Source organism: Streptopelia decaocto (assembly GCF_964273445.1).
Source record: "Streptopelia decaocto genome assembly, chromosome: 9".
Taxonomy (NCBI): Eukaryota; Metazoa; Chordata; class Aves; order Columbiformes; family Columbidae; genus Streptopelia; species Streptopelia decaocto.
Genome location: NC_138664.1, coordinates 20,632,714 through 20,657,728, shown reverse-complemented (window position 1 = coordinate 20,657,728; position 25,015 = coordinate 20,632,714). Strand labels below are relative to the sequence as shown.

General features: G+C 52.1%; 4 protein-coding genes across 10 annotated transcripts in view; 2 read left to right on the top strand and 2 right to left on the bottom strand.

Moving 5' to 3' along the window:
- LOC309443877 (uncharacterized protein) overlaps positions 1 to 16,831 on the top strand; it is a 64,471-nt gene extending 47,640 nt beyond the window's left edge. Inside the window, exons 1-3 of one of the 4 annotated variants that reach the window (XR_014184873.1) lie at positions 10,511 to 10,701; positions 15,932 to 15,973; positions 16,582 to 16,831. Coding sequence is in view for 2 of the 4 variants with exons in the window: in XM_082061188.1 (XP_081917314.1) it covers positions 16,582 to 16,635 (54 nt within the window). In the remaining 2 variants the exon portion in view is untranslated. Of the gene's footprint in view, positions 1 to 10,510; positions 10,702 to 10,864; positions 10,907 to 13,681; positions 14,120 to 14,758; positions 14,873 to 15,931; positions 15,974 to 16,581 lie in introns of those variants that run through there. The other 3 variants (XR_014184874.1, XM_082061189.1, XM_082061188.1) reach the window with 3 other exon arrangements.
- LOC309443881 (uncharacterized protein) lies at positions 1,302 to 24,667 on the bottom strand. Its single transcript, XM_082061201.1, has 5 exons — positions 24,564 to 24,667; positions 2,436 to 2,450; positions 2,131 to 2,320; positions 1,765 to 2,024; positions 1,302 to 1,601 (listed from the first exon to the last, which is right to left on the bottom strand). The coding sequence occupies exons 1-5, from the start codon at positions 24,606 to 24,608 to the stop codon at positions 1,557 to 1,559; spliced, it is 555 nt and encodes a 184-aa protein (XP_081917327.1). The 5' UTR covers positions 24,609 to 24,667; the 3' UTR covers positions 1,302 to 1,556.
- On the bottom strand, positions 16,844 to 18,569 carry LOC309443880 (uncharacterized protein). Of its 2 annotated transcripts, none has more exons than XM_082061199.1 (5): positions 18,236 to 18,569; positions 17,949 to 17,963; positions 17,646 to 17,835; positions 17,289 to 17,539; positions 16,844 to 17,125 (listed from the first exon to the last, which is right to left on the bottom strand). In XM_082061199.1, the coding sequence occupies exons 1-5, from the start codon at positions 18,299 to 18,301 to the stop codon at positions 16,958 to 16,960; spliced, it is 690 nt and encodes a 229-aa protein (XP_081917325.1). In that variant the 5' UTR covers positions 18,302 to 18,569; the 3' UTR covers positions 16,844 to 16,957. The 2 variants fall into 2 exon arrangements, with proteins under 2 accessions (XP_081917325.1, XP_081917326.1); XM_082061200.1 differs by lacking the exon at positions 18,236 to 18,569 and adding an exon at positions 18,105 to 18,226.
- On the top strand, positions 19,242 to 19,957 carry LOC309443883 (AP-3 complex subunit beta-2-like). 3 transcript variants are annotated; one of them, XM_082061203.1, is made up of 3 exons: positions 19,242 to 19,485; positions 19,578 to 19,645; positions 19,737 to 19,957. In XM_082061203.1, exons 1-3 carry the CDS (start codon positions 19,318 to 19,320, stop codon positions 19,744 to 19,746), a joined length of 246 nt encoding a protein of 81 aa, XP_081917329.1. In that variant the 5' UTR covers positions 19,242 to 19,317; the 3' UTR covers positions 19,747 to 19,957. The 3 variants fall into 3 exon arrangements, with proteins under 3 accessions (XP_081917329.1, XP_081917331.1, XP_081917330.1); XM_082061205.1 differs by having other exon boundaries at positions 19,578 to 19,674; positions 19,785 to 19,957; XM_082061204.1 differs by having other exon boundaries at positions 19,578 to 19,957.
- Positions 24,668 to 25,015: the final 348 nt, after the last annotated feature.

The window sequence follows — 25,015 nt, the reverse complement described above, 5'->3', positions numbered from 1 at the left end:
GCCGGCAGCGTGGTGATGGTGTTCGAGGAGGTCTGCCCTGAGCACATCGACCTCATCCACAAGAACTACCGCAAGCTCTGCAACCTGCTCATCGACCTGGAGAAGTGGGGGCAGGTGGTCACCATCAACATGCTGACCCACTGCCAGTGCACCCAGTTCCTCAGTCCCAACCAGAACATGAGTGCTGCAGCCTTGGGGTGACCCGGGATCCTTTGGGTGCCCTGGGAGATCCTGTACCCAGTGGGTGACACTCAGGTGTCTCCTGGCAGGTGGTGATGGCCGTGGCACAGCTCTACTCCCACCTGTCACCCCAGACAGAGGTTGTGTCATTACCGAGGTACTAGTGCAGCTCCTGCAGAGTCTCAAGTCCGTGTCACCCAACCAGTGATGGTACCCAACCCCACTGCCATGGTTGGTGGGACTCATGGAGAGCCATAAAGCACTGGGATTAACCTTCAAGAAGCCCATCCCATCAGGCTCATGGAGACAGCACCAGGTAGGACCTGTCACCCCATGGACAGCAGCTCACGCTGGAGCAGCCTGTGAAGAACTGCAGCCCCTGGGAAGGATGCAAGTGGCAGAAGTTTGTCCTTTGTTCTCATTGTCCTTCCCTTATTTGAATGGCAATAAATGGAGTTAATTTCCCAAGTCAAGCCTGTTTTGACCATGATGGCACTTGCTGGGTGATCTCCCTGTCCTGAGTTGGACCCACAAGCCTTTAATTGTATTTTTCTCCCTCTGTCCAGTTGTGGAGGGAGAGTGACAGAGCGGGTGTGTAGGGTCCCGGCAGGCAGGTAAGCCAACGCACTGCAACTATCTTATGATGTATGAAGACACTTGAGACATTATGTTTTGCATATTACTTATTTAACTATAGAAAACATTATTGTTGCTGTTATTACTATTCTTCAGTTGTAATTACCAATACTAGCTGCTGTTTCATTCATTATTATCTTGGGCAGCTATGAAGCCCTGAGAGACTGGTGGCAGCCGGCAGCTCTTTCAGCCCACCAGGAAGGACTGAGGCAGCAGAGGAAATCGGGCAGGTTTCAGGTAGCAAAGTTCAAGAAAACATTTGATTAGCGCATGGCAATTAAGCTCCAGGAAGCAGAAAGCAACATCCCCCACCCTCCCAAAGAAAAGCTCCTTCCCTGGGCGAGTTGTTGGGGTGCGCGGGGCGATGCTGAGGCTCCTCCTGGGTCATCGGGATCGTTCTTGGGCGACACGGGGCTGCCACCCCTCACGCCATGTGGCTGCTCCGCTGCCCCACTGGGCTGGGGGGGCATCAGATGGCCTGGAAAGGGGGGACGGTCCCCTGAGCCCCTGCCCTGCCCTTCCCAGCCCATGCAGATGGGTCCTCTGGCAGCGCTGGCAGCTGGAGCCCAGCCCTGCTGGGATCCTAAAAATCCTTCTAGGCCCATGAGGTCCTTCCAGGAGAACCCATCCTTCCTTTAGGACCCCAATCCTCCTCGAGACTCAGCCCTCCTTTAGTCCCCACAGTCCTCCCATGGAACCCAAACCCTGCCAGGGGGGTTTACATGGGGACATTCACAGTCTCACTGTGAGTCACTGCTGCTGTCACCTTCATCTTGGATTTGCACCTGCAAGAGAAAGCTGTCCATGTGCAGGGGGCTCCGCTGTCCCCAACGCTGTCCCCACCGCCCATGGGCACCCCAGGGGGAATCAGGTCAGGATGCAAACGCAGGGCTGGGGGTGGGTGCAGGAGCCGTCCCACCACGGCCGTGACACCAGCTCCGTGCTCACCAGTTCTGAGGAGAACTTCTCCAAGCCCAGGAGGAAGAGGGCGAAGTGGATGCAGTTGTTCTTGCTGGCGCAATACTCAGCTTCACTGTTCATCGCCTCTTTGACTTTTCTCCGGAAATCATTGAGATTAACCCCATCTATTTTCCGGTAAATCAGGTACTTTCCCCTCTCCTTTTCCATTTTCACCAAACCTTCTTTGGCGATCACACCAGAAGTCGTCCGACTGCTGATCACATCACGTTTCCTCTGAGTGCCGGTGGCTGGAAAAGCAAGAGCCGCCCATCGCCCTGGCCCGGCCACCACAGCCGCTGGCCACACTTTGAGGATCACTACAACAAGAACGGGACCAGGGAGTCTGGCGCTTACCCACAAAGTGAATGACCTCGTCATCCCCACAGTAGACGGCTGCATGTCTGAAGATCATCTGGACAATGATGTTATTGCTTCTGTCCAAGGGGAAGAGCAAGATGTCTCCAGGGTGCAACTCGCTCTCTGACACCTCATTGAAGATCTCCCCTTGCCCATGGACACTCTTGAACAGCAGAAATCTGGTGGTCTACGAACCACACCAGGGAGGTAAGGTGAGGAGGCAGCAGAACCAGCCCCATCACACCCCAACACCCCCCAGACCCCCACACTGCTGCCACAGGTCTCTCCAAGCTCCTACTTACAGTGTTGCCCGACACCTGCAAGGAGAGAGGAACAGAAAAGGGGTGTCAGCGCCGTGCTCGTGCCGTCCTGCCCGTGCGCCAGGGCAGGGTCCCAGCTGCCATCACACCCTGCCCGGGATGGATCCTGCCAGGCACAAGGGCTCGGGCAAGAGTCACCCGTCCTTCCCAACAGCTCCGAGCTGGAGCCGTCCCGGGACAAGCCCTGTGTATCTTCCCCTCCCTGTCCTGCTCTGACCACCGTCCAGGCACCTGCGTGCAATGGGTGGGGGAGCAGGGAGCGCGCTTACCGCGATACTATCTGGAACTCTGGAACCAGCAAACTACGTGGGCTTTTCCACTTGTTAAAGTTGCAATTAATTTGCTAATTCCACTGGAAATGTTAAGTTTGGGAATAGAGGGAGGGAGGTGGGTCGGGAGACCCTGGAAAGGCTGTGGAGTGCGAGGAGCTGCAGGACATGTGCAAAAGTGCGTGTCCTGCAAGAGGCCCCGGGGAGCCAAGAGCAGCTGCTGCTGCGGGGGGGCAGGAGGGGGTGGCTGCACCAGGGCTGGGACGTCGCTCAGCGGCGGCTTTGGGGAAAGGAGCTGCTGGGAACTCTACAGTGTCACCAGCAACAGGTGCCACAGGGTTGGCACAACCTCATTCCCTGGAAGGACTTCGGAATGGTGGCTGCAACCCAAACCAAGCCCATCCTTGGGCTCAGGTTTCAGCCGGCGGTGCTGGGAGGAGGAGCGGGGCCACAGTCCCGCCACTGTCTGCAGGGCCACCACCCCGGCTGCAGCCATGCTGTCCCTGCCTCCGGTGCAGCAGCTGCTGCAGCAGTCGTTGGTGGGGCCAGCCGGGCACCCAAAAGCACCGTTGGGTGCTGACACAGCCGAGGAGGTGACGAGCCCCGATCCGCGGTTCCATGTTCTCCGCGAGGAGACCGGCCGGAGACGGATGAAGCAAATGATAAGTGTTTGTTGAACCAATAACTAGCTTGGTAATCGTGTGTTATCTTTATAAGTGCCCGGGCATTCCATGTCTATTGTAATAATCTTTAGAGTACAACCATCTGTACAATGAGCAATTTAGCTTTTAACTGTGTGCATGTGTTATAGTTGTATAACACAGTTGTATAGCTGTATTTTGCTTTTGTAAACTGTATCCAAGATTCTTGCCTTATCTTGAAATTTCACAGATGGTATACAAGGTTTTATCTCTTAGTTTGAGAGTAGGGAACTAAAATTAGTTCTATTAGTTCTCAGTAAGTCCTTATCTTATCTTATCTTGAACAGAAAGGATGTGCTGAGGATGTGCATCCAAGAAACCTGAGTATTTTATATGATTTTATAATGAGTATAGGAATAGTGCGCATGTGCAGTGACAAAAGGTGAAAAGTTCACAAGTGAAGAAGACTCCTTACTTCATCCTGAAGACCCCCTGAATGACCACCAGAAGACACCGCGCATGTTTAGAGTAGTTCCAAGGGGTTGCAACTGATATTGTGAAATAATGATGTAATCTGATGAATATGCAATACATACGTTGTAACCCTAATGAATATGTATGTAACCAGATTGTATAAATGTAGTAGAGTTCGAATCAGTGGTCGAAGCCAGCTTTGGGTGCGAACCCCTGGTTTCCCAGCGCTGAAATAAAAGCACCGCATTTAACTACATCCGTGGTTATGTGTTCTGTTTGCTAACACATGTGGTGATAAGATTTTGTGTGTGATAAGCTGTGTCTCACTTCAGTGTATTAAATTTAGCTTTTTGTACGTACACCAGGTAAGAAATCCTGTTTTGGGATAACAGTTGTAATACCCCAGATGAGACACTAATAAGAGCTTTGGCAGCCCAGCTTGCTGAAGGAAGCGGGGGGGCGGGTGCCGATGGGGCTCCAGCCGCACTGACCTGCACTGTCAGGGAGACCCAGCGGTACCTCTACCCGGCTGAGCAGTAAGTGGCTTAAAGGTGCAATGCTAAAATCGAGATATTGTCTTGAATGAGTGTAATTGTGATTTGTTTGCATATTTGAGCTTAGTATTTGGCTTGCGTCTTTGAGCTCAGTATTTTAGTTTGTATATTTATATTTGGTACCAAAAGAACTTTGTTTGGGGAGATAATTACAAAATGAGAACCGGTTCCATTACTAAAGTACCACCTTGCTCCCCCTTAAGATGCATCTGTACACATGAGAGTTAATTAGTTGAGGAAGTGATTTGAATGTGAAATTCTGAGTTAGCTGTATTGCAGTTAGTGTTGTTCTGTGGATGGACTGATTTTGATCTAAAATTAATCTAAAGGATTGATGCTTAATATGCTGTTTATTGACATCTGTAAGAAATTACAAAAGGTAGGAGCTGAGAGATGTAACTATAGCTCAGCTAATTGAAGTTGCTTATAAAGTTTATAGTCGCAGGAGCTAAATGAAGAGAAAAAAAAAAAAAAATATATATATATATACACCTTTTGAGCTGGGTTCAGAAGTAGGGATACAGCAGTTAGTCTTGTTATTTACAAGTCAGCCAGCAAATGACATTTGGAGGAAGTTACAGAAACAGAAAGTAACAGAAAGTAGGAATTTGGAAACATTGTTAGATGAAGCCTGGGAAGTATTTAGTAACAGGTGTAAGGAACAGTTAATGAAGAACTGTTGTTTTTACATAACTGGGGACCCTCAGGTCCTTGACCCCAGCAGGGGGGAACGACCAAGGGACATTGGACTATGAATTCATAATGTAGAACACAGTCTTTTCCCAGAATATATACTGACACCTGTATACATACCGATACCTGTATTGACAAGTTAATTTAGGGGGAAGTGTAGCCAAAGCACCAGGAATCCATATCTTAAATAGATTGATAAGGGGAAGGGTGTTGTAAGTGTCGGGGTGGTCTGTAAACCCTGCAGTACCAACCAATGGGGAACAGGGGAGGGATATTGCAGGCGGGAATTTGGGGGATATAAGCAGGGGCTTTTTGCCCTATTAAGTGTGCTGACCTTTAGGTCCAACACCCGGTCTTGCAAAATCATTATTAAAATATGCTTTGCCAAGAGATCCTGCCTGGGTCTATTATATTTGCAAAACAATTGTTTCCTACAGAGGGAAGAAGAAGACCGTCAGAAGGATAGGTGTGTGATAGTAGCGGTACTACAAGAGAGTAGGGAACTGAGAAGTGGAAGGGCTGGAAGGTTTCCAAAGTCTTTAGAAAGGGATCAGTGTGCATGGTGTGGGAAACAAGGACATTGGCAAAATGAAGGTCGAGAAAGGCACAGAGGAAGTAGGTGAAGGGAGAATTGGACAGTAGCAAATGTTGAAAGAGACTGACGGGCACCTGGGGAATCCACCCTGGCAGATCCACTGGTTGTAATGAAGCTAGGGAAAGAACAAAACAAGTAGAATTTTTGGTAGATATGGGAGCAACATTCTCAGTTCTCAATCGAGTGTTAATGCCAATAAGTAATGAATACATAGTAGTAAAGGGAGCCACTGGCCACAGTGAAAGAGTATATTTTTATGCTAGGGTAATTTTACACCAGCTGCATCAGAAAACTCATTGGGGAACCCGAGCATCGTGTGATCAGTTTCTTAAGAATTTTGGGTGTTTCGGGATATTTGAACTAGCAAAACAAATCACCCATGGATGCATAACATGTCAAAAGATAAATAAAGGAAACATGAGGAGGGCCCAAGCAGGAGGAAGAAAAACTGTGTATAGACCTTTTGAAAGGATCCAAGTAGATTATACAGAACTTCCAAAAGTGGGACAGCACAAATATCTGCTAGTTATAGCAGATCAATTAACACACTGGGTTGAAGCCTTCCCGGCAGTGAGAGCTAATGCCCCGTTTGTGGCCAAGATATTGTTAGAACATATCGTCCCAAGGTTTGGGATGATTCTGGCCATTGATTCAGAGCAGTGAACGCATCCAAAATACTAAAGGCCGTAGGATCTGCTTTAGGCATAGCCTGGGAGTATCATACTCCATGGCATCCCCAGAGTTCTGGAAGGGTAGAGAGAATGAATCAGACTCTGAAACAACAACTATCTAACTTGATGACTGAAACCCAATTCTCTTGGATAAAGTGTTTGCCTTTAGCCTTACTGAACATAAGAACAATGCCTAATTCAGGTACTGGCCTTTCCCCTTATGAAATGTTGTATGGCATGCCGTTTACTCAGTGGATGCCAACATCCCCTCCTGAAATTGAAGATTTCTCTTTCCAGCACTATGTGATCACAGTAAACAAATATCAAAATGAACTAAGAAAGAAAGGGATTTTAAATCAGACTCCGCCTTTAGAGTTTCTGATTCATAAAATACAACCCGGGGATAAAGTACTAATTAAAACCTGGAAACAAGAAACTCTAACCCCACGATGGGAAGGGCCTTTTCTTGTTTTATTAACTACAGAAACGGCCGTTCGGACTGCAGAGAAAGGATGAACACATGTCTCTCGAGTTAAAGGACTACTGATGGAAGAAAGAACCTGGAAAGTAACTCAGGGACCGGGGGAATTGAAATTGAAATTGACATGGGATTGCTGGTGTAACTACTATCAGTATTATTAATATGAATGTCCAGTATAAATGAAAATAAAAATGTTTCAACAGTTAAGTGTGTTGAACCAAGTTGTATATGTAATTCTCTTATTTGTATTTGATGTTTAGGTTGTAATGGACTGTGGCATAAGCATATCCACAAAGGGAACTTACCGAGAGGATTGTGTAATAAATGTCTAAGAATAGAAGATAAGGAAACCAGAGCTCGGTTGAGGATTCTAGTCGCCACTGGAAGAATAGAAAAAGAATAGCAAAGAATGGTGGGAGGTATTTACTAAAGGGGTGAATGGGAATTCAGAGTGTCCACCAGTGATGAGAAGAATAGAGTGTAGAAAGAGAAATCAAATTCCGTGTTGCTCCTGTTGTTCCTGGGAAGTGAAGGCCAAGAGCTGGGAAATGATAAAAATTCACCACTCTAACGGCAAAAATAGGAAAGGAGGGGACACTGCCCTTGCTGCAAGAAGATGACGAACTCGGCTGCCAGCTGCAACCTGGTAGGCCAGAGAGGCAGAGGGTGAAACCTGGACCTGATCCTCTTGCTAGGAGTGGTGACTTATTGATCCCAACCTAGCCTGGCTAATCCCTGTACCAAGTGCTATGAGCGAGTGAGAATAGGACGTCTAACCCAATATGTTCTAAATTATCACACTCATATTAATTCTGGATGTTATGATAGAACAAAACTGGAGAAGTGTGAAATCCAAGGGCAGAAGTTACGGGTAGCAACTAACCCAGAGAAAGGTGGACTCGGTGTAGGCTCTGTCTCCTGCCCTAGGGGAGAACGGAATATCTGTTTTACACAAGCTGGTATGTGGGGCTGTTCAGATGGAGGGGGAGTGAAAGATCAGTATAAGGAGGAATTAGTTAAGAGTGCAACTCAGGAATTAAAAAGAAAGCAAGAGAAACAGAAATTGGTACAGAAAAGTGGTGATTGGTATGAGGAAATAAGGCAAGAAGACAAGGAATTACAATTACCAACACTAGGGAAAAACCTGTTTAAAGATCTTATGGAAAAGATAGCCCGGGAATTAAATGTCACCTCATGCTGGATGTGTGGGGGGTCTCAAATGGCAGAACAGTAGCCTTGGAGAGGAGAGAGTGTAAGCCCAGAAGGATTACTGGTATGGAACAGAACTCATGGAACTTGAGAAAAAAAGACCAGAAGGATCGGTATTAAGTCACTTAATAATAGGGCAGATATGCATATCAAGGAATGATGGTAAACTAGATTTTACTGAATAAATTGGACAAACCCCTTGTAAGTTAGTGTTGCGGACAAATTCATTAAATACCTCTATTCCTCCCACTTGGTGGCCAGGTCCACCTCATGAATATTGGTCTTGAAACTGTAGCCTGGAAAATGAAACAATATGGTGGAAAAATCAATGCAAAGCAAACCCCTTTGAGGAATTCGGGGATTTAAGGAGATATTGGCAGAAAGCTGGCTCTACCTATATAGACGAACCATGGAAGGCCCCCGATGGATTATTTTGGATATGTGGGAATAGAGCCTATAATGAGTTAATCCCTAGGTGGAGAGGGTCCTGTACTATAGGGATAATTCAGCATTTTTCCTTTTACCAAAGGAAAAAGGGAGTCATCTAGGGAAACCTCTGTATGAAACTTTAAACAGAGAGAAGAGGATTTTAATAAATGCCCCCATAGGAGGAACGCAAACTTGGAAAGATGATGAATGGCCTGCACAAAGAATTATTGAATACTATGATCCAGCCACCTGGGCCCAAGATGGAAGCTGGGGATACTGTACCCCAATATATATGCTAAATCGAATTATTCGGTTGCAAGCAGTGGTTGAAATAATAAGCAACTGGACAGCTGAGGCACTGAATCTCATAGCAAGACAATTGTCTCAGACCAGAGCTGCAGTGTACCAAAATCAGATAGCCTTAGATTATCTTTTAGCTGAAGAGGGGGGCATCTGTGGGAATGGAATACTTCTGAGTGTTGTTTGGAAATAGATGCCAATGGGGAAGCTATAATGAAAATAGCAGAAGAGATAAAACAAGTTGCACATATACCAGTACAGAAATGGAATTCTATACTTACTAACCACTGGTGAGATAACTTATTTGGGGGAGCCTGGTGGAAGAAAATAGGGTTCATGATGTTATGTGCATTTCTGGCTTTACTGTTTGTGCCATGTATGATCCCGTGTTCTATTCGGTTAATACATTCAGTTGTCCAAGGCATGCAAATCTCAGCCATGCCTATAGATCCTGAAATGGCAACAAAAGGAACAGGGTATAAATTAATGATTTTAAAAGATAACACCAAACTGGACGTAGCCACCGCTAGGCAAGTGCTAGCTAACGTTGAGGCCAAAGCACCAATCAGTAGGACAAAAAGTAAAGGGGGAATTGTGAGAAATGCAGTTGTGATTCATGCTGAGATGATGTTTAATGTTTACAGGTATAACCAAATGAGGCACGGGCTCTGAACCTGGAAAAAGGAAAAGGTGGTTAAGTTCTATGTAAAAAGTTGTGAAACTTGTTTATGAAGTTATACTGATAGAGGGAACTAACATTTTAAGGATTAACCAACCACATAATGAGTGCTTACTAGCGAACTAACACTTTAAGCCACATGATGAATGCCTAGTTTAGAGCCGTATGTAACCAATTGTGTTAAGAAAAAAACAGAACCTCATCGAATGCCGAGATAAGAAGTTTTACAGCACCAGCTGTAACCTTGAGGAGACAAGATAGCCAAGATTTACAGCAAAAGGGGGCGGCAGTCTGATTTCAGTCGACTTGGCAGCTTGGGTTCCAGCCAGTTCATCATAATGAGCCAAAGGTAACAAGTTCACTGTGACGAAGCTGAAGGAGCTTCATCCAAAGACCCCCAAAGACCCCTCCTCAAATTCACTAAGTGACACCGTGCAGGCACAACAGGGAGGGTCAAGGAGGAGACTATGGAAATGATTATCTGAGACTCATTTTAATAAGAAGCGGGGAGAGGTTATGAATGTGTACAGGCGTTCCTGGGGTCATTATGAATATGTAATACTTTACTGTATTTAAGCACACTGCTTATTGTTAAAAGGTGTGCGTGCTGGGCGGAGTGAATCCCCTGCACCCCCAGTGCTGTTTTGCTTATGGCTTAATGAACAAGATTAAATGAATTGCATTAAACGTTGCTGTTAATAAGGAAAAAGCGTGAGTAATTTATTTCAACGAGCATGGTCAGATCTTCAAGGAGGATTTTGGGGGCAAGTTGAAGCCTGGGGACATCTAGCTGTTTCCCTTGGACAGAAGCAATAACATAATTTTCCAGATCATCTTCAGACATGCAGCCGACTACTGTGGGGATGGCGAGGTCATTCACTTTGCGGGTAAGCGCCAGATCCCCTGCTCCCGTTCTTGTTGTAGTGATCCTCAAAGTGTGGCCAGCGGCTGTGGTGGCCGGGCCAGGGTGATGGGCGGCTCTTGGTGGTCCAGGCACCAGCACTCTGAGGAAATGTGATGAGATCAGCGGTCGGACGACTTCTGGTGTGATCGCCAAAGAAGGTTTTGTGAAAATGAAAAAGGAGAGTTGAAACTACCTGATTTACCGGAAAAAAGATGGGGTTAATCTCAATGATTTCCGGAGGAAAGTCAAGGAGGCGATGAACAGCGAAGCCGAGTATTGCGCCAGCAAGAACAACTGCATCCACTTCACCCTCTCCCTCCTGGGCTTGGATAAGCTCTCCTCAGAACTGGTGAGCACGGAGCTGGTGTCACGGCCGCGGTGGGACGGCTCCTGCACACACCCCCAGCCCTGCGTTTGCATCCTGACCTGATTCCCCCTGGGGTGCCCATGGGCGGTGGGGCCAGCGGTGGGGCCAGCGGAGCCCCCTGCACATGGACAGCTTTCTCTTGCAGATGCAAATCCAAGATGAAGGTGACAGCAGCAGCGGTGGGGCTGTAAGTATCCGATATCAGCCCGCCCAGTGGGGTTTGGGTTCCATGGCAGGGCTGTGGGGACTAAAGGAGGGCTGAGTCTCGAGGAGGATTGGGGTCCTAAAGGAGGGATGGGTTCTCCTGGAATGACCTCATGGGCCTAGAAGGACTTTGAGGTCCCCAGAAGGGCTGTGTGGTCCCCAGAGCAGACAGGTATGTTCAGGAGAGCTGGGACCTGTGAGAGGGATTCAGGATCTCCAAGGAGGCTTTGGGGTCCCCAGGAGGGCTGGGGAGCCTGCACACAACTGGGGTCTTCAGGAGGGCTGTGGGTGCCCCAGGGAAGTCTGAGATGCTGGCAGGACCAGGATACCTAGGAGGGATATTGGGGCCCCAGGAGTGAGTGGTGCCCAGATGGGATGGGGTTACCAGGGGCTGGGCACTCCAGGGGAACTGTGGGGTCCTGAAGAGGGATGAACAGGTCCACAGGACGGCCATGGGGTCCCTTGGAGGGCTGTGGGGACCTGAAGAAGGGCTGGGTCTCTGAGAGGCCTGCAGGGTCACCAGGAGTAAGGATGATAAGCATGTTCCCATCTCTGCACCCCATTCCACACATCTGCCTAGACCATGGTCAGAGCAGGACAGGGAGGGGAAGATACACATTGCTTGTCCTGGGATGGCTCCAGCTCACTGCCCACCTGCTGTCCCAGGTGTCCCCAGCAATGCAGCGATGGAGGTGACAATGGGCCTGAGGGACATGTGGGACCGGAGCAGCTGTCCCCAGGGACCAGTGTTGTGCCCGTAGTGTTGGCATCGCTCTTGCCTGGCAATGGATGGTTTGCATGGAGAGGCTGTGCCAACCCTGTGGCATTTGTGCTGTTTTCACTTTCACTTTCTGGTTCCCAGCAGCTCCTTTCCCCGAAGCCGCCGCTGAGCGACGTCCCAGCCCTGGTGCAGCCACCCCCTCCTGCCCCCCCGCAGCAGCAGCTGCTCTTGGCTCCCCGGGGCCTCTTGCAGGACACGCACTTTTGCACATGTCCTGCAGCTCCTCGCACTCCACAGCCTTTCCAGGGTCTCCCCCTCCACCTGCTTCCTTTCCCAAACTTAACATTTCCAGTGAATGAGCAAATTAATTGCAGCTTTGAGAAGTGGAAAAACTGCCCAAGGCTTCTCTGCACTTTGTTCTCTTTGGGGTTTGGCTTTCAGCCTTTCTCCGCCTCCTGTGTATCCGGAAAGATGTGAGGTCAGGTTTCGTCCCTGCTGCTGAACCACCCATCGCCTGCATTTCCCTCAGCCCTTGGAGGAGCGCGCAGCCCGGCTCTGTCACCAGCTCTGTCCCAAAGGAAACTATGCTAAGACTCGCTGCTGCCATTGTTGGCAGCATTGTAGGTGCTGCAGGAATTGCAGGTGTTGGTGCCAGCCTGGTAAGTACGCTCCAATCTCTGCACCCCATTGCACACATCTGCCTGGATGGTGGTCAGAGCAGGACAGGGAGGGGAAGATGCACAGGGCTTGTCCCGGGACGGCTCCAGCTCGGAGCCGTTGGGAAGGACGGGTGAGTTTTGCCCGAGCCCTTGTGCCTGGCAGGATCCATCCCGGGCAGGGTGTGATGGCAGCTTGGACCCTGCCCTGGCGCACGGGCAGGACGGCACGAGCACGGCACTGACACCCCTTTTCTGTTCCTCTCTCCTTGCAGCTATCGGCCAACACCGTAAGTAGTAGCTTGGAGAGACCTGCGCTGGCATTTTGGGGGTCTGGGAGCTGTTGGGGTCATAGAGCTGGTTCTGCTGCCACTTGACCTTCTCTCCCTGGTGTGGTTTGTAGTCGACCAGATTTCTGCTGTTCAAGAGCATCCCTGGGCATGGGGACATCTTTGAGGAGGTTTTTGGAGGTGAGTTGCAGCCTGGCGACATCTTGCTCTTCCCCTTGGACAGAAGCAATGACATTGTCAGCAGGGCCCTCTTCAAACATGCAGCTGTCTACTGTGGGGATGGAGAGGTCATACACTTTGTGGGTAAGTGCCAGTCCCCCTGGCTCCTTTGGGGTTCTGGTGGTGGCCAAAGTGTGGCCAGTGTTTGTGGTGGCTGGGCCAGGGTGATGGGCAGCTCTTGCTTTTCTAGGCACGGGCACTGCTGGTCCCAGCAGCAGTCGGACGATTCCCGGTCTGATCATCAAGTCAGGCTACCAAGCCCTGATAAAAGAAAGGGGGCAATGCCAGATTTACCGGAAGAAAGGTGGGGTTAATCTCAATGATTTCCGTAGTAGAGTCAGAAGTGCGATGAGAAGTGAAGCCAACTATAACGCCTACACAAACAACTGCATCCACTTCGCCCTCTCCCTCCTGGGCTTGGAGAAGTTCTCCTCACAACTGGTGAGCACGGAGCTGGTGTCACAGCCGCGGTGGGATGGCTCCTGCACCCACCCCCAGCCCTGCGTTTGCATCCTGACCTGATTCCCCCTGGGGTGCCCATGGGCGGTGGGGACAGCGGTGGGGACAGTGGAGCCCCCTGCACATGGACAGCTTTCTCTTGCAGGTGCAAATCCAAGGTTGATGTCACAGCTGCTGCAGTGGCGCTGTGAGTATCTTCATGTCAATCCCTGGGCAGGGTTTGAGGTCTCTCGGAGGAATGTGGGGTCCAAGGGATGGCTTTTGGATGGCCAGCAGGGCTATGGGGTCCCTCAGAATATTTGGGGTCCCCAGGAGGGCTGTGGGGTCCCCAGCAGGGCTGCCAGCGCTGAAAGGGGACCCATCCACACGGGCTGGGAAGGGCAGGGGCTCAGGGGACCATCCCCCATTTCCAGGCCATCTGAAGCCCCCCCAGCCCAGCGGGGATGGGGAGCAGCCACACGGCGTGAGGGGTGGCAGCCCCGTGTCCCCCAGTGATGATCCCCACGACCCACAGAGGAGCCTCAGCATCGCCCCGCGCACCCCAACCCCTCACCCAGGGTGGGGGACGTTGCTTTCTGCTTCCTGGAGCTTCATTTTTTGTGTGCTAACCTGATGTTTTCTTGAACTTTGCTACTTCAAACGTGCCCTATTTCTTCTGCTGCCTCAGTCCTGCCTGATGGGCTGAGAGAGCTGCCCGGCTGCCACCAGCCTCTTGGCGCTTCTTCGCTGCCCAGGATAATCATGATTGTCCAATATCAGTAATCATGACTGGCCAATATCAGTAATTATGGGTGAAGAACAGTAATAACAACTTCAAAAATCATCTCTATAATAAAATTATTAATATGCAATACATAATGTCTTATGTGTCTGTCATACATTATAAGAAAGTTGTAGTGGGCTGGCCTTTTGCGGGACTGGTTCCCCACGCATCCGCTCTGTCACTCTCCCTCAACAAATGGACAGAGCGAGAAAAATACAATTAAAGGCTTGTGGGTCCAACTCAGGACAGGGAGATCACCCAGCAAGTGCCATCATGGTCAAACAGGCTCGACTGGGGGAAATTAATTCCATTTATTGCCATTCAAATAAGAGAAGGACAATGAGAACAAAGGACAAAGTTCTGCCACATGTGTCCTTCCCAGGGGCTGCAGTTCTTCACAGGCTGCTCCAGCATGAGGTGCTGTCCATGGGGTGACAGGTCCTACCTGGTGCTGTCTCCATGAGCCTGTTGGGATGGGCTTCTTGAAGGTCTCTCCCAGGGCCCTACGGCTCCCCATGAGTCCCACCAACCATGGCAGTGGGGTTGGGTACCGTCACTGGCTGGGTGACACTCATGGCTGCATTTGTGCTGTTTTCACTTTCACTTTCCGATTCCGGTTCTACTCGGGGTTTGTCTTTCAGCCTTTCTCCGCCTCCTTTGTGTCAGGAAGGATGTGAGGTCAGGTTTCGTCCTTGCTGCTGAGCCACCCATCCCCTCCATTTCCCTCAGCCCCAGTAGGAGCGAGCAGCCCGGCTCTGTCACCAGCACCGTCCCAGAGAAAACAATGATAAATTTCTTCGCTCGCAAGTTTGCTGGTTCCAGAGTTCCAGATAGTATCGCAGTAAGCGCGCTCCCGGCTCCCCCACCCATTGCACGCAGCTGCCTGGACGGTGGTCAGAGCAGGACAGGGAGGGGAAGATACACAGGGCTTGTCCCGGGACGGCTCCAGCTCGGAGCCGTTGGGAAGGACGGGTGACTCTTGCCCGAGCCCTTGTGCCTGGCAGGATCCATCCCGGGCAGGCTGTGATGGCAGCTGGGACCCTGCCCTGGCGCACGGGCAGGACGGCACGAGCACGGCGCTGACCCCACTCTTCTGTTCCTCTCACAGCTTGGCCCAACCTCTGCTGGCAGAGTGGGGGTCTGGGGCTGTTGGGGTGTGATGGGGCTTGTTCTGCCAGCTCCTCACCTCCCCTCCCTGGTGCTGTTGGCAGAGGGAGTATACATCAGTCAAGTTTCTGTGGTCAAAGAGCCTCCCTGGGCAGGAGGACATCTTTAAGGAGGTGTCAGAGAGAGATCTGCAGCCTGGGGACATCTTGCTCTTCCCTGAGAGCAATGCTAACTTCATCAGCAGGGCCCTCTTCAAACATGCAGCCGTCTACTGCGGGGATGGAGAGGTCATTCACTTCCAGAGTAAGCGCCCGAGCCCCTGCTCCCGTTCGGCCCGTGGTGTTGGCCAACGTGGCTGCGGTGGCCGGGTGAGGGTGATGGGCGGCTCTTGCTTTTCCAGGCACAGGCAGGGAGCACAATGGTCTGATCAGCAAACAAGGCTTTGAGGCCCTGAAAAGGGAGAGGGGGGAATGCCACATTTACCGGAAAAAAGGTGGGGTCGATCTCAATGACTTGTGGAGTAAAGTCAGGATAGCGATGGACAGCGAAGCTGAGTATTCTCTCTGCACAAACAACTGCATCCACTTCGCCCTCTCCCTCCTGGGCTTGGAGAAGTTCTCCTCACAACTGGTGAGCACGGAGCTGGTGTCATGGCCGCGGTGGGACGGCTCCTGCACCCACCCCCAGCCCTGCGTTTGCATCCTGACCTGATTCCCCCTGGGGTGCCCATGGGCGGTGGGGACAGCGGTGGGGACAGCGGAGCCCCCTGCACATGGACAGCTTTCTCTTGCAGGTGCAAATCCAAGATGAAGGTGACAGCTGCTCCACTGGGGAGGTGAGTATCCCCATGTCAGTTCTCCAAGGAAAGGCTGTGGGCTGGTAGAGCTTTGGGGTATCCAGGAGGGATTTGGCTTCCTCATGGGGCCCAAGTCACCAGGGTCCCAAAGACGAATGAGCATCAGGATCCCCACGAGGGCTTTTGGGTCCCCAGAAGGGCTTTGTGGTCCCCAAAGCAGACAGGTATCTCCAGGAGAGCTGGGGCCTGTGGGGAGGGATTCAGGATCTCCAAGGAGGTTTTGGGGTCCCCAGGAGGGCTGGGGTGCCCACACACAACTGGGGTCTCCAGGAGGGCTGTTAGTGCCACAGGGAGGTCTGAGACCCAGGCAAGACCAGGATTCCCAGAAGGGCTGTGATGTCAGATGGGATGAGGTTCCCAGGGGGCTGAGTGCCCCAGGGGGGCTGTGAAGTCACTGAGAGGGCTGGGGCCTTTGGGAGGGATGTGGGCTTCCCAGCATGTCTGTTCCGTCCCCCACAGGGCTTTGGGGTCCCAGCAGGGCTGTGGGGTCCCCAGCAGGGCTGGGCTCCAGATGCCAGCGCTTCCAGGGGACCCATCTGCATGGGCTGGGAAGGGCAGGGGTTCAGGGGACAGTCCCACCTTTCCAGGACACTTGTAGCCCAGCCCCTCCAGAGGAGCAGCGGAGCAGCCACACGGCGTGAGGGGTGGCAGCCCCGTGTCCCCCGAGGACGATCTCCCCAACCCACAGAGGATCCTCAGCGTCGCCCCGCGCACCCCAACAACTTCCCAGGGAAGGAGCTTTTCTTTGGGAGGGTGGGGGATGTTGCTTTCTGGTTCCTGGAGTTTAATTGCCATGGACTCATCAGATGTTTTATTAAACTTTGCTACCTGAAACGAGCCTGATTTTACCTACAGCCTCAGTCCTGCCTGATGGGCTGAGAGAGCTGCCCGGCTGCCACCAGCCTCTGGGGCTTCTTGGCTGCCCAGGTTAATAATAACTGACACACCAGCCAATACTAGTAATTACCAGTGAAGAACAATAATAATAACAACAATAATCATACCAATAATAAAATAAATAATATACAATACATAACCAGATATGAGACATGATAATATAATTGTAGCAGGTTGGCCTTGTGTGGCTGCCAGGACCCCATGGCTGCTGTCACCTTCATCTTGGATTTGCACCTGCAAGAGAAAGCTGTCCATGTGCAGGGGGCTCCGCTGTCCCCACCACTGTCCCCACCACCCATGGGCACCCCAGGGGGAATCAGGTCAGGATGCAAATGCAGGGCTGGGGGTGGGTGCAGGAGCCGTCCCATCGCGGCTGTGACACCAGCTCCGTGCTCACGAGTTCGGAGGAGAACTCCAGCAAGTCCAGGAGGGAGAGGGCGAAGTGAATGCAGTTGTTTGTGTAGGCGTTATAGTTGGCTTCACTTCTCATCGCACTTCTGACTCTACTACGGAAATCATTGAAATTAACCCCACCTTTCTTCTGGTAAATCTGGCATTGCCCCCTTTCTTTTATCAGGGCTTGGTAGCCTGACTTAATGATCAGTCCAGGAATCGTCCGACTGCTGCTGGGACCAGCAGTGCCCGTGCCTAGAAAAGCAAGAGCTGCCCATCACCCTGGCCCAGCCACCACAAACACTGGCCACACTTTGGCCACCACCAGAACCCCAAAGGAGCCAGGGGGACTGGCACTTACCCACAAAGTGTATGACCTCTCCATCCCCACAGTAGACAGCTGCATGTTTGAAGAGGGCCTTGCTGACAATGTCGTTGCTTCTGTTCAAGGGGAAGAGCAAGATGTCGCCAGGCTGCAACTCACCTCCAAACACCTCCTCAAAGATGTCCCCATGCCCAGGGATGCTCTTGAACAGCAGAAATCTGGTCGACTACAAACCACACCAGGGAGAGAAGGTCAAGCAGCAGCAGAACCAGCTCTATGACCCCAACAGCTCCCAGACCCCCAAAATGCCAGCGCAGGTCTCTCCAAGCTCCTACTTACAGTGTTGGTCCACAGCTGCAAGGAGACAGGAACAGAAAAGGGGTGTCAGCGCCGTGCTCGTGCCGTCCTGCCCGTGCGCCAGGGCAGGGTCCCAGCTGCCATCACACCCTGCCCGGGATGGATCCTGCCAGGCACAAGGGCTCGGGCAAAACTCACCCGTCCTTCCCAACGGCTCCGAGCTGGAGCCGTCCCGGGACAAGCCCTGTGCATCTTCCCCTCCCTGTCCTGCTCTGACCACGGTCCAGGCAGATGTGTGCAATGGGGTGCAGAGATTGGAGCATGCTTACCAGGCTGGCACCAACACCTGCAGCACCTACAATGCTGCCAACAATGGCAGCAGCGAGTCTTAGCATAGTTTCCTTTGGGACAGAGCTGGTGACAGAGCCGGGCTGCTCGCTCCGCCAAGGGCTCAGGGAAATGCAGGGGATGGGTGGTTCAGTAGCTGCTGGGAAAAAAACGGACCTCACATCCTTCCTGATACATAAGAGGCGGAGAAAGGCTGAAAGCCAAACACCAAAGAGAACAAAGTGCAGAGAAGCCCTGGGCGGTTTTCCTACTTCTCAATGCTGCAATTAATTTTCTCATTGCACTGGAAATGTTAAGTTTGGGAAAGGAAGCGGAGGGGGGGAAGACGCTGGAAAGGCTGTGGAGTGCAAGGAGCTGCAGGACATGGTCAAAAGTGCGTGTCCTGCAAGAGGCCCCGGGGAGCCAAGAGCAGCTGCTGCTGCGGGGGGGCAGGAGGGGGTGGCTGCACCAGGGCTGGGACGTCGCTCAGCGGTGGCTTCGGGGAAAGGAGCTGCTGGGAACTGTACAGTGTCACCAGCAACAAATGCCACAGGGTTGGCACGTGTCCTGGGAAGGGCATCGGAATGGGGCTGCAACCCCACGCAAACTCCATCCTCAGGCTCAGGTTTCAGGCGACAGTGCTGTGAGGAGGAGCGGTGCCACAGACCTGCCACCATCTGCAGGGCCACCCCAAGCAGCTCCCTGGGACTTTCTGGTGATGGTGGCTCTGACCGAGCATTGTCTTATGGGTGCCACCTCAGGAGCTATGGGTGGATGTGGCTTTGCAGGTCCCATCTCTTTGGTAGGCACGGATGTCCCTTAGAAAATGGGACAGTGGTGGCATTTTCCCATTTCCAGGATGGAACCAGAAAAGGGCTCCGTGTCTTGTCAACAGTGATAGCACATCTTAGAGGTGTTGCAGCCATTCCTGCAGGTCCAGCATCCTCATGGAGATGCCAACATCCCCACTGAGCCAGCATCCTCACAGTGATGCCACCATTCCCACCAAGCAGCATCCTCACAGAGATGCCACCACCCCGGTGGGTCACCCTGGGCTTTCCCTGCACAGCTGGTGGCCGGCAGCATGGTAATGGTGTTTGAGGAGGTCTGCCCCGAGCGCATCGACCTCATCCACAAGAACTACCGCAAGCTCTGCAACCTGCTCATTCACGTGGAGGAGTTGGGGCAGGTGCTCATCATCAACATGCTGACCCACTGCCAGTGCACCCAGTTCCTCAGCCCCAACCAGAACGTGAGTGCAGGAGCCTTGGGGTGACCCGGGATCTTTTGGGTGCCCTGGGGGATTCTGTACCCAGTGGGTGACACTCGGGTGTCTCCTGGCAGGTGGTGATGGCCGTGGCACAGCTCTACTCCCACCTGTCACCCCAGACAGAAGTTGTGTCATCACTGACGTCCTAGTGCAGCTCCTGCAGCGTCTCATGTCCGTGTCACCCAACCAGTGATGGTACCCAACCCCACTGCCATGGTTGGTGGGACCCATAGGGAGCCGTAGGGCCCTGGGAGAGACATTCAAGAAGCCCATCCCAACAGGCTCATGGAGACAGCACCAGGTAGGACCTGTCACCCCATGGACAGCAGCTCATGCTGGAGCAGCCTGTGAAGAACTGCAGCCCCTGGGAAGGACGCATGTGGCAGAACTTTGTCCTTTGTTCTTATTGTCCTTCTCTTATTTGAATGGCAATAAATGGAGTTAATTTCCCCCAGTCGAGCCTGTTTTGACCATGATGGCACTTGCTGGGTGATCTCCCTGTCCAGAGTTGGACCCACAAGCCTTTCATTGTATTTTTCTCCCTCTATCCAGTTGTGGAGGGAGAGTGACAGAGCGGGTGTGTAGGGTCCCGGCAGGCAGGCAAGCCAATGCACTGCAACTATCTTATGATGTATGAAGACACTTGAGACATTATGTTTTGCATATTATTTATTAAATTATAGAGAACATTATTGTTGCTGTTAATATTGTTCTTCACTGGTAATTACTGATATTGATGGGTGTTTCAGTCATTATCATCCTGGACAGGAAAGAAGCCCCAGAGGCTGGTGGCAGCCGGGCAGCTCTCTCAGCCCATCAGGCAGGACTCAGGCAGGAATGCAAAATCAGACATATTTCAGGTAGCAAAATTTAATAAAACATCTGATTAGCACATGGCAATTAATCTCCAGGAAGCAGAAAGCAACGTCCCCCACCCTTCCAAAGAAAAGCTCCTTCCCTGGGCGAGTTGTTGCGGTGCGCAGGGCGATGCTGAGGCTCCTCTGTGGGTCAGCGGGATCGTCCTCGGGGGACACGGGGCTGCCACCCCTCACACCGTGTGGCTGCTCCCCTGCCCCACTGGGCTGGGGGGGCTTCAGATGGTCTGGAAATGGGGGGACGGTCCCCTGAGCCCCTGCCCTGCCCTTCCCAGCCCGTGCAGATGGGTCCTCTGGCAGCTGTGGCATCTGGAGCCCAGCCCTGCTGGGAACCCCACAGCCCTGCTGGGGTCCTAAAAATCCTTCTAGGCCCATGAGGTCCTTCCAGGAGAACCCATCCTTCCTTTAGGACCCCAGTCCTCCTCGAGACTCAGCCCTCCTTTAGTCCCACAGTTCTCCCATGGAACCCAAACCCTGCCAGGGGGGCTGACATGGGGACACTCACAGTCTCACTGTAGCTGCTGTCACCCTCATCTTGGATTTGCACCTGCAAGAGAAAGCTGTCCATGTGCAGGGGGCTCCGCTGTCCCCAACGCTGTCCCCACCGCCCATGGGCACCCCAGGGGGAATCAGGTCAGGATGCAAACGCAGGGCTGGGGGTGGGTGCAGGAGCCGTCCCACCGCGGCCGTGACACCAGCTCCGTGCTCACCAGTTCTGAGGAGAACTTCTCCAAGCTCTGGAGGAAGAGGGCGAAGTGGATGCAGTTGTTCTTGCTGGCGCAATACTCAGCTTCACTGTTCATCGCCTCCTTGACTTTTCTCTGGAAATCATTGAGATTAACCCCATCTATTTTCCGGTAAATCAGGTACTTTCCCCTCTCCTTTTCCATTTTCACCAAACCTTCTTTGGCGATCACACCAGAAATCGTCCGACCGCTGATCACATCACGTTTCCTCTGAGTGCCAGTGGCAGGAAAAGCAAGAGCTGCCCATCGCCCTGGCCCGGCCACCACAGCCGCTGGCCACACCTTGAGGATCACTACAACCAAATGGGAGCAGGGGATCTGGTGCTTACCCACAAAGTGTATGACCTCGTCATCCCCACAGTAGACGGCTGCATGTTTGAAGATCATCTGGACAATGATGTTATTGCTTCTGTCCAAGGGGAAGAGCAAGATGTCTCCAGGGTGCAACTCCTCTCTGACACCTCATTGAAGATCTCCCCTTGCCCGTGGACACTCTTGAACAGCAGAAATCTGGTGGTCTATGAACCACACCAGGGAGGTAAGGTGAGGAGGCAGCAGAACCAGCCCCATCACACCCTAACACCCCCCAGACCCCCACACTGCTGCCACAGGTCTCTCCAAGCTCCTACTTACAGTGTTGCCCGACACCATCAGGCTGAGGAAGTTGATGAGGCCTTCTATGGGCAGCTGAGAGTGGCCTCACAGTCACAGGCCATGGTTGTTGTGGGTGATTTTAACTTCCCTGATGTTTGCTGGAAGGACCATTCAGCCAGCCAGCCACAGGCCAGGAGGTTCCTCCAGTGCATTGATGAGAACTTCCTCATGCAGATGGTGGAGGAGCCGACTAGGAGAGGTGCACTGCTGGATCTCATCCTCACTAACAAGGAGGGTCTGGTCGAAGCAGTAAAGGTTGAGGGCTGCCTGGGTTGCAGTGACCACGAGATGGTGGAGTTCAGCATCTTGTGTGGCAGGAACAGAATAGCAAGTAGAATTGCAACCCTGGACTTCAGCAGGGCTAACTTTGGCCTTTTCAAGCAATTGCTGGGGGAAATCCCATGGGCAAGACTGCTTGAAGGAAAAGGGGCCCAAGATAGCTGGGTGGCATTCAGAGATTGCTTCTTCCACGCTCAGGATCAGAGCATCCCCACACGTGGGAAGTCAAGAAAGGGAGCCAGGAGGCCTAGGTGGTTGAATAGGGATCTGTTGGGTATGCTCAAGCAGAAGAGGAGAGTTTACAGGTCATGGAAGCAGGGCCTGGCCACTTGGGAGGAATATAAGGCTGCTGTTAGAGGATGTAGGAAGGCAGCTAGGATAGCCAAGGCCTCCTTAGAATGACAGCTGGCGATAGGGGTCAAGGACAGCAAAAAGAACTTTTTCAAATACATAGCAGATAAAACTAATACCAGAGGCAATGTAGGCCCACTGATGAATGGGGTGGGTGCCCTGGTGACAGAAGATACAGAGAAGGCAGAATTACTGAATGCCTTCTTTGTCTCTGTCTACTCTGCCGGAGGCTGTCCTGGGGAGCCCTGTACCCCTGAGACCCCAGATGAAGCCAGGTCAATGGAGGAGTTTGCTTTAGTTGATGAGGACTGGGTTAGGGAGCAATTAAATAGTCTGGACATCCATAAATCCATGGGTCCAGATGGGATGCATCCGCGGGTGCTGAGGGAGCTGGCTGAAGTCATTGCTGGACCGCTCTCCATCATCTTTGCCAAGTCTTGGGAAACGGGAGAGGTGCCCGAGGATTGGAGGAAAGCAAATGTCACTCCAGTCTTCAAAAAGGGCAAGAGGGAGGACCCGGGTAATTATAGACCAGTCAGCCTCACCTCTGTCCCTGGGAAAGTAATGGAACAGCTTGTCCTTGGTGCCATCTCAAGGCATATCAAGGATAAGAGGGTTATTAGGGGCAGTCAGCATGGCTTTACCAAGGGTAGGTCATGCTTGACCAACCTCATAGCCTTTTATGAGACTGTAACAAGGTGGATGGATGATGGCAGAGCGGTGGATGTGGTCTACCTCGACTTCAGTAAAGCCTTTGACACAGTCTCCCACAGCATCCTCACAGCTAAGTTGAGGAGGTGTGGTCTAGACAATAGAGTAGTGAGGTGGGTTGCAAACTGGCTTAGGGAGAGAAGCCAGAGAGTGGTAGTCAATGGTGCGGAGTCTAGTTGGAGGCCAGTATCTAGTGGAGTGCCTCAGGGGTCAGTACTGGGGCCAATATTATTCAATATATTCATTAACGATTTGGACGAGGGAATTGAGTGTACTATCAGCAAGTTTGCTGATGACACTAAGCTGGGAGGAGTGGCTGACACGCCGGAGGGCTGTGCTGCCATCCAGAGACCTGGACAGGCTGGAGAGTTGGGCAGGGAATAACCTAATGAAATTTAACAAGGGCAAGTGTAGAGTCCTGCATCTGGGCAGGAACAACCCCAGGTTCCAGTATAGGTTGGGAGATTACATATTAGAGAGCAGTGTAGGGGAAAGGGACCTGGGGGTCCTGGTGGACAACAGGATGACCATGAGCCAGCACTGTGCCCTTGTGGCCAGGAAGGCCAATGGCATCCTGGGGTGTATTAGAAGGGGGGTGGTTAGTAGATCGAGAGAGGTCCTCCTTCCCCTCTACTCCGCCCTGGTGAGACCACATCTGGAATATTGTGTCCAGTTCTGGGCCCCTCAGTTCCAGAAGGACAGGGAACTGCTGGAGAGGGTCCAGCGTAGGGCAACGAAGATGATTAAGGGAGTGGAGCACCTCCCTTATGAAGAAAGGCTGAGGGAGCTGGGTGTCTATAGTTTGGAGAAGAGGAGACTAAGGGGGGACCTTATTAATGTTTATAAATATATAAAGGGTGAGTGCCATGAAGATGGAGCCAGGCTCTTCTCCATGGCAAACAATGATAGGACAAGGGGTAGTGGGATCAAGCTGGAACACAAGAGGTTCCACTTAAATTTGAGAAGAAACTTCTTCTCAGTAAGGGTGACAGAGCACTGGAACAGGCTGCCCAGGGAAGTGGTGGAGTCTCCTTCTCTGGAGACATTCAAAACCCGCCTGGACATGTTCCTGTGCGACCTCACCTAGGTGTTCCTGCTCCAGCAGGAGGATTGGACTAGACGATCTTTTGAGGTCCCTTCCAATCCTAAACATACTGTGATACTGTGATACCTGCAAGGAGAGAGGAACAGAAAAGGGGTGTCAGCGCCGTGCTCGTGCCGTCCTGCCCGTGCGCCAGGGCAGGGTCCCAGCTGCCATCACACCCTGCCCGGGATGGATCCTGCCAGGCACAAGGGCTCGGGCAAGAGTCACCCGTCCTTCCCAACGGCTCCGAGCTGGAGCCGTCCCGGGACAAGTCCTGTGCATCTTCCCCTCCCTGTCCTGCTCTGACCACTGTCCAGGCAGCTGCGTGCAATCAGGGTGCAGAGATTGGAGCGTACTTACTGCATACACACTGCTGGAAAGGCTTGCAATGCTGGCTGGTAGCATTGTTTTCTCTGGGACCGAGTCAATGACAGAGCCGGGCTGCTCCCTCCTCCAAGGGCTGAGGGAAATGCAGGGGATGGGTGGTTCAGCAGGTGCGGGATGAAACCTGACCTCATATCTTTCCTGACACACAAGAGGCGGAGAAAGGCTGAAAGCCAAACACCAAAAAGAAATAGGTACAGCTAAGTCCTGGGTGGGCTTTTCCACTTCTTAAAGTTGCTATTAATTTGCTAATTCCACTGGAAATGCCAAGTTTGGGAATAGAGGGTGGGAGGTGGGTCAGGAGACCCTGGAAAGGCTCTGGAGTGCGAGGAGCTGCAGGACATGTGCAAAAGTGCGTGTCCTGCAAGAGGCCCCGGGGAGCCAAGAGCAGCTGCTGCTGCGGGGGGGCAGGAGGGGATGGCTGCACC